We start from the raw sequence: 8,441 nt of genomic DNA, 5'->3' as shown, positions 1-8,441 counted from the left end.
GAGCAATATGGCGCTTTACACTGAAAATCAACAGCGACCGGATGATGAAGGTGTTGTATCTGAGTCAGATCAAGAGGCTTCTCCTGCTAATGGTAACCATGGATTTTAGTACTATCTGTCTCATTTGGGGGAGGAAACCTCCTTACCCAAAAAAAAAGGTCTGGAGAGGGACCGCCGGGCTGTACTTGCCCAAGACACACCACAGGTAGTGGTGCCTGTTTATAAACCATCCGACATTACTATTACACCTTAATTAGTATTTCTTATTTGTTTCTTGTTTTTTTAGTTATTCCTTGCCCACAGCTTGGTTTCCTATCAGGGGATGGTGTAATTGTTACCTGTGCAGTCTTTCAAGACATTTTGTGATTGAGGGGTGTCCAAATGAATCTGACTTGACTTGGCAATTGACACCTTAACATTCTACATTTTGTACAAATGTTGATCATAAGTCAATGTGATACGATAGTTATCACTACCTCCACGAACAATACGAAGACACCAAGTACACGCTAGTCTGCACGCGCCTCCCAGATGTGATGTTGCACTTCCATGTTGAGTGCAGTGATAGAAATAGCTTGTAAGTGCTCGCTGCCCCAAAGATTTGCCGCCGTCGCCAAGGGAACCACAAGTAGCTCACAAAGCAGCTGACCCTCAGCACACCTCGCTTCTATTTACACACAGATGCACAAGTCCAAGTCCCTCCTCTGTGACGAGACCTAAAAGCCATCGCCAGCGAGCACAACGAGACGTTTGGACACAGTAGGAACGCATTCAGTTCTTTGGTTTTCGAGGCTCGACCATGTTCTGGAAGCACGCGACCTGGTCCTGGCGTCATGATGACGGTGAGCCTCACCATCGTTGGTACGATAACGAAGACGCCTATCTACTGCCGGCGGGTCACAACAACCCCAGCGCTTCAGACTCTGCCGACACTCCACCGGACCAGAACCGCTTCGCTGAGGCGCCGCCGGGACCGGACCGCACGTCCGTTCCTGCAGAGAATGCCAAGACCGAAGACAACCAAGATTGCGCCCAGGAAGGCAAGTGTGGTGTTTGCAACAGAGAAACCAAGCCTCAATTGATGGTGAGTGCCAATTTTGGTTCTAAACAACTCCCCTACTAACAAGACATCCTTATGACTTGGGCATGATGGGAAATTTAGGGACGCAACAGCGTAGTGAGACACAGTAGGCCCCCTGGTTATGGCATGAATCCACTGTGAGGTTTTGTGAGAGGGTTATGGTAAGGAAAATAAAATATGGGATGGAAAATAGGGGAGAAAGGAAAAAGGGGAAAAGTAAAAAAAGGGAGAATAGGCAAAACATATAAAAAAAGAGAGAAAAAAAGAAAAATGGACAAAGATGAAGGCAAAAGAGAAAAAACAAAAGAGAAAGAAAAGTATAAATGTGATTATCCACCATTTTGGATTTTCCTAGGTTTTGGTTTTCCGGACAGCCTTTCTAGTATAATAGGGATTGTCAGTCATTTTAGTCTTTGTAATTGTGAATTTCTGTATGGAATAACACTATTTTATTTTGTGATTTTCAAATATTTTTTTCAGTTTTAAAGATTTTTATTGTTTTTATTCATGATTTAGAAATATGTATTTCTTTTTTGGGAACAGAAATATATATATTTCGAAAATCCATTTTCAACACCATGTTTGTCTATTTTTCGGAATATTTTTGTTTGATTTTGAAATATTATTTTTGTTTGTATTTTTCTCAATTTTTGTTTTTCAGAATTTTTTTTCAGATTTTTTGGGGGAAAAACAATAATACTATAAACTTTTTTTTTCAGATTAGTTTTTGTTCTGTTTTTAAACATTTCAGTTTTGGAACAATTTGTAATTAACTTAAGTTCATTTTTGTGGGGTGTGGGGATATTCTTTTTTTCAATATTATTATATTTTTTTTTTTTACTTCTCCCTTTTGCATCAATGCAAGTCTTGGGACCCTAAGCTAAAAAAAAATAGTAAAACAATGCAGTCATGCCAAGTCAAGTCAAGTCAAGTCATTTTTATTTGTATAGCCCTTAATCACAAAGAGTCTCAAAGGGCTTCACAGGTTATTACACAGACTATTTTTTCAGACTATTATTACACCATCCCCTGATCTGGAATCAACATGAGGGCAAGGAAAAACTCAAAAACCTCAACATGAGGAAAATGAAGAAACCTAGAGAAGGGACCGCACATGTGGCATACCCCGTTCAGGATTACCAGACAGCAAAGGATGTTGCAATCACAAATGATACAGAGATATTGTCCACGAAAGTATAGGTTATTCATATGCTATATAGTAGAAGTGAGTTTTAAGCTTAGATTTAAACATTTCCACTGAGGTTGCAGAACGGATCTCAGGGGGGAGAGCATTCCACAGCACCAGTGCCCGGATGGAGAACGCTCTCGAACCAGCGGGACACTTCTTGGCTCTTGGGATCACCAGAAGACCGGCGCTCTCAGAACGAAGGCTTCGGACCGGAACATAGGGGGAAATCAGATCTGAAAGATATGAGGGAGCAAGTCCATGTATGATTTTGTATAATACTAAGAGAACCTTGAAATCACATCTTAGGCTAACAGGGAGCCAATACAGGTTAGCCAAAATTGGCGTGATGTGATCAGACATTTTTGTACTAGTTAAAAGCCTCGCTGCAGCATTTTGTACCAGCTGAAGACTCTTGATTCTGGACTTCGGGAGACCGGAGAGTAGTGCATTACAGTAATCGAGACGGGAGGTAACAAACGCGTGAATTATAATCTCCGCATCCGACTGAGACAGTATAGGACGAATTTTAGCAATGTTGCGAAGATGGAAGAAAGCGGTTCTAGTAATTTTCTTCACATGTGTTTGAAAGGACAGATCGGGGTCAAATATGACACCTAAATCTTTAACTGAGTCACTCTGTGCAACTTATTTTTATTCCTCAGCTTTTGACCCAGCATGAGACTTAAACTTGATTTAGAGAGAGAACAGCATTGTTGGAAGTAGTTCAGCTGAATGTTTATCAGCATTATACTGCCACGATGCAAGCCAATAGCAGACTGGCATCTAATAGGTCGTCGACTAATAGCAGACAGGAGTCTTGGAGACATAACTTGTCATACGTACCAACACTGCAACGTTTTTGGGCAGGCGAGAAAATTTGTTGTCGATGTCATATATTGCAAAGAATTCTGTAACGAAGGGCTGAAACAACATCTCGTTCATATAGTGAGAACGTTGTAAGGCGGGAACGCTTCATCCCGGAGTTCTGTTGTAATGTGGGAAGCAGTGCTTCCAAATTCAGGAAATGTTTCCGTGTCTTATCATTGGTCCACATGTGTTGTTTGTGTGCGACTGTGCGCTTCCTGCCATTCTTCTTTAGTACAAGCGGGCACTCTAACATTCACACTTCGTGTCCCACTCGGACTTCAGCCCTGCTACCAGATCTTTAATGGATTCCGAAAGCTAGCAGTGTCTGTGGAAGGAGGTGTAGGGTTGGACCGGGTCATCATGCACAGCATTTCTTTCCTGTGTGGTTTTTGCGTGGGACATAACCTGCCTCAGGTCGGTATTAGCCCTTCTTCCTCGTCCATCTTTGATCAATCTTTTATATTGGTCCACTTACGGAATGTGTGGGAGTGCAGGGCAAGAGACAGCTTTATAAAAATTTCACGGCCGTAAAAGGGGCAGGGTTTGTTTGCCTTTCCTGTCACACGTTCTTTAGAATTCTTGTGCTTGAGAATAACTATTATTATTGTTTGTATTGGACACACCAGGTTAAAATCGGGGGTCTCAAACTATCATCCTGCCTTTATTAGAGTTTAAAAGGACAGCGTTTGATATTAGTCGCCTCCTAGTGGTAAAAAAAATAATTCATTCAATCAAGACCAACCCAGTACTTAATCAATTTGACCCAGTTTTTTGGGTTGTTTTAAACCAGGTATCTTAAACTCGGGCAGCACGGCGGCGCAGTGGTTAGCGCTTGTGCGGCACAGTTCATGTCATGGGAACCTGTCGTGGGTTCAAATCCAGCTCCAGACTTCCTGTGTGGAGTTTGTATGTTCTCCCCGTGCTTGCGTGGGTTTCCTCCGGGCACTCCGGTTTCCTCCCACGTTCCAAAAACATGCATTTCAGGTGAATTGGCCGGTCCAAATTGTCCCTAGGTGTGAATGAGCGAGTGAGTTGTCTGTCCCTGTGTGCCCTGCGATTGGCTGGCAACCAGTTCAGGGTGTCCCCTGCCCACTGCCCGGAGATGGCTGGGATGGGCTCCAGCCCCCCCCCCCCGCGACCCTAATGAGGATAAGCGGTACGGCTGATGAGATGAGATGAGATCTTAAACTCGTGGTTCAGAGGCTCATTAAGCCAGTGTATAGTATTTATTTCTTATTAAATCTTGGTGTGTTTTTGATATTTATCTTATTTTATGTAGAAAATACAAAAATGTATATTTCACAAGAGTGGAAAGTTTTTTTTATCAGAGCCTTTCACATAGAAAACCGAATTTGGCCCATTTGGTGATAATGGATTGCGGCCGCACGAGTGCAGTTCATGTTAGGCAAAAATAATAACAAAAAAGTTGTTGCCGGCCCGACGAAAATCTGCTCTTCCGGCATCGCTCTCAGCAATGTGTGATCAGGGATAAAGGATTGTGGAATATTTTTTCAACCCACGATGCCCTTAGGCCACAAAGTACAAAGCGCCAAGTATTACAGTATTGGATTTGTGGAGCAATTTACTATACTGTATGCCCAATCGCCTATTCCTGCGAGCAAGGAATTTTTGTCAGGCCCGGCCGCTTTTTTTGGGGGGGTGGCAACCTCTCTACCCAAAAGTGAACTGCACTTGTGCAATCACAATCCATTATCCCTGACCCCATGATTTTGCGAGCAGGGAACGGCAGAACGCATTTGTTTTGGGCATGGTGGATCTTTTTTTGCTGTTATTTCCACCTAAAAATAACCGTAATCGCTTGGCTGTGATACATAATCCCCAATCCCATATTGCTGCGAGCAAGGACCAGATGAAGGTACTTTACAACAGAATAGATAATTCGCCAGCCCAAGTATTATTATCCTCCATTTTTTATCTTACATCTATCGATCTATCGATCGATGATCTTTCGATTAGTCGATCTAGCTTCCGTAAAAGGTTTGGATCATTTCTGCGTGGGTTTCCTCCGGGCAGTCCGGTTTCCTCCCACATTCCAAGAACATGCATGTCAGGGGAATTGGCTGGTCCAAATCGTCCCTAGGTCTGAATGAGCGAGCGAGTTGTGTGTCCCTGTGTGACCTGCGACTGGCTGGCAACCAGTTCAGGGTGTCCCCTGCCCACTGTCCGAAGATAGCTGGGATGGGCTCCAGCACCCCCGTGACCCTACTGAGGACAAGCGATGCACATAATATATATGGATATGTGTACTTATATATAATGAAAAATTCCGGCTTATATATAATGAAAAATTCCGGCTCAACCGGAAATCGTGTGCTATGTTTTTTGCTAGCTATAGCTGTTACTAAATGCTAATGACTACATGATATAGACTGCATGCAAACGAGATGCTTACAACTATATGATAATATGCTAATTCAAAATAAATGGGCCGGTTCAAAAAAGTATGACCCATTCAAAATGATGGTGCCCATTTATTTTCATTCATTTTGTTTGTATTCAAGTCATGTTTATTTGTATAGCCTTTATAGTGTGCTATTAATGTGTTTACACAGCGTTATTACTGTAGCTAATAATTGCATGCTAAAGAGTAGATGCTAACAAGTAGATGCTAACGACTACATGCCAGAGCCCAGCCCCATCTGTCATAATTGTCGAGTTGATATTATTGTCGTGAGACATTGTATGCAACAAGATTAGACATGGTACTCCAGAATAAAACATGTAATATAAATACGTTGAAGAGAAAAAGATAAATTGCTATCCGGATAAATAGGCAAAAACTAATAAGTACAACGTAGTACTTAGAAAAACTGGCCTAAATTATAATAGTTAGGCAATTAAAACGAATCCTGCATTGTAAGAAAAGTGCAATTAAAATAAGTGCAGCAGTATAAAAAAAACAATATTATTCACAAGGTATACAATATTGTGTATATATATATATATATATATATATATATATATATATATATATATATATATTTACAAGATTATTTTTGCTGGTTGCAGCTCTTTTCTTTTTTTTTCCAAGCAGGGGCGGGCTGGGCACACATTAAAAGAGGGAGGCTGAGGGGGAAGGTTAGAGCTACTTTGCAGATTTTCGCTTATCTCAGGTCCTTATTAACTGCGATAAATGAGGGATTACAGTCCGTTTTCAATTGGATTAATGTTTGCATGTGAACGTAGCCAATGTTTGTGTTCAGGCAGAGTTGTGTTGGTGTCTCCCTTGGACTTGTGTGCTCCCATTATGAGCAAATGATTACATGGGCCCGGTTTGCAGACTTTGGGTGCTCCGAGAAGGTTCTGGAATTCGTGTCGCTCAGCTTGACTGTAAAAATGAAGGTGAAGGTCGTCTCTGCAGGACAACGCAAACACTGCAAAGAATCTGTTCGGCGAAAGGTCGCTTGCTGAGACTTTTTAGACTCTCAGTCCGAAGCTCGGGTTTACTCAGTAGCATCATTGGCAAAGTCGTAGAAACCGTTCCTTAGAGATTGTAATATTGACAAGGACATGAGAAGATCAATGAAATAATATTTTGGCAGGGATGGCAAATCCTGGCCCAGAAAGTCAAAAAACTGGAAAGTAAACCAGTTCTTGAGGAGCCCTTTGGAAAAGCAGTAAGATGTGAGCTTTTCCTCTATAGATATTGTAGACTGTCAAGTCACCAGGGTTTCAAATCCAAAACCAGAAATCCAAAGCCCTGTCACTCAACTGGAAAGTAAACCAGCAACTGAAGAACTACATTATTCAGTAGGGCAGGAAAGCCTAAATCTTCAATTTTGGCCAGTTCCTCCATGCAAATTCTAGCTGTCAAGGGGTTTCAAATCCAAAAATCCAAAACCCTGTCGCCCTACTGTAAGGTAAACCAGCTCCCAAGGATCCAGTTGAGTTAATATGACAGCAAAGGCATTAGTCTTCCGATCTGAACATTTCTTCTATGTAGATTCTAGACCGTAAAACCACCAGGGTTAATCCAGATACCAAAATCCAAAACCCTGTCATTCAACCAGAAAATAAACCATCTCCCTAGAAACCAGTCAGTTCAATGGGGTAGCTAAGCCTCAAGTCTTCCAGTTTGACCATTTCGTGTCACGAAACGGAACGGGAAGCAGGAAGTAGGAACTCATTTGCGTAGACGTCCTCACACTTTAATTGAGAAAGAAAAGTTGTTCAAAACACAAACGTATCAGACCAAAAAACAAAACGGGTCAAACACAGGCAAAACTATAAACTGGGCATTTCCAGAATTAAACAGAACTTGCAGGAATCTCTCAGAATGTTACACCGGAGTAAAACAAAGTCCAACAAGCACAACAAGTATAACCATGCATAAACAAGTTTTCAACAACGATCTGGCAAAGCGCAGTTTAAAAGGGCACATTTAACACACAGAAGTAATCAGAAAATGCAAGTCAGCCGGTGTCAAGGGGCGGTGCCAGCTGGGCGCCATGGCAACCGTGCAGAACCTGACAGAACCCCCTGTTCAAGGGACAGCCCCTGAGGTCCCCAAAAAAAACGAATACCTTGCCCCCCAGAATGGGTTGACGCTCCCGAAGAGAGCAACCCCACTCCCTCCCCCGAAAACGCAGGAACGGGGAGAGGCAGGGGCGGCAGGCGGACAAATCTGAGCGGCGAGCAGAGGAGTCGGTCTCAGACGGGTCGGGCGTTGCAGGAGAGTCGGACGGGCGAATCGAAGAGTCGGAATGGCAGGCAGACGAATCGGAGTGGCGAGCAGACGAGTCGGCCTGGTGGGTAGAAGAACCAGACAGGCAGACGGGTGAATCAGGCAAGCAGGCAGGAACCACAGACAGATCAGGCGTTGCAGGAGAGTCGAACGGGCGAGTCGAAGAGTCGGAATGGCAGGCAGACGAATCGGAGTGGCCAGCAGAAGAATCAGATGTGCGGACGGGCGAATCAGGCAGGCAGACAAGTCGACAAACAGACATGGCAGGCGGACATCAGGACAGGCGGACGTCGAAAAAGGCGGAAGGACGGACCTCGAGACCAGTGGGAAGGCAGACGGACGGGCAGACGGCGAGGCAGGCGGACGGGCGGATCTCGAGACTGGTAGGAAGGCAGGCGGACGGGCGGACGTCGAGACAGGCTGGCGTTGAGGTCGACGGGGACCTCGGACAACTCGGCGTCAAGTCTTTCCGGAAACCCCATTCGAGGCACAGCAATTGCCACGACGGGCGGGGCCGTGGTTCGTGTGGGCAGAAAAGGTGACAACGAGGCCGGAGAAGGAGCCCCGGGAGGCAGGGCCGTTGCCGATAGGAGCTCATC

The 8,441-nt window shown here is 44.0% G+C and overlaps 1 protein-coding gene across 4 annotated transcripts in view; it reads left to right on the top strand.

Moving 5' to 3' along the window:
- Positions 1–8,441, top strand: part of LOC148365188 (regulator of G protein signaling 3-like) — a 39,291-nt gene that overhangs the window by 4,866 nt on the left and 25,984 nt on the right. For 2 of the 4 annotated variants that reach the window (XM_088335666.1, XM_088335670.1), the window contains exon 2: positions 682–1,084. In XM_088335666.1, coding sequence (XP_088191792.1) covers positions 800–1,084 — 285 coding nt within the window. In that variant the 5' untranslated portion in view covers positions 682–799. Of the gene's footprint in view, positions 1–471; positions 578–681; positions 1,085–3,416; positions 3,552–8,441 lie in introns of those variants that run through there. The other 2 variants (XM_088335667.1, XM_088335669.1) reach the window with 2 other exon arrangements.

Source organism: Urocampus carinirostris, chromosome 5 (genome assembly GCF_059441175.1).
Source record: "Urocampus carinirostris isolate Australia breed hairy pipefish chromosome 5, RoL_Ucar_1.0, whole genome shotgun sequence".
Lineage (NCBI taxonomy): Eukaryota > Metazoa > Chordata > Actinopteri > Syngnathiformes > Syngnathidae > Urocampus > Urocampus carinirostris.
Note: the sequence above shows the minus strand (reverse complement) of the source record. Positions and strands in the feature narration are given on the sequence as shown.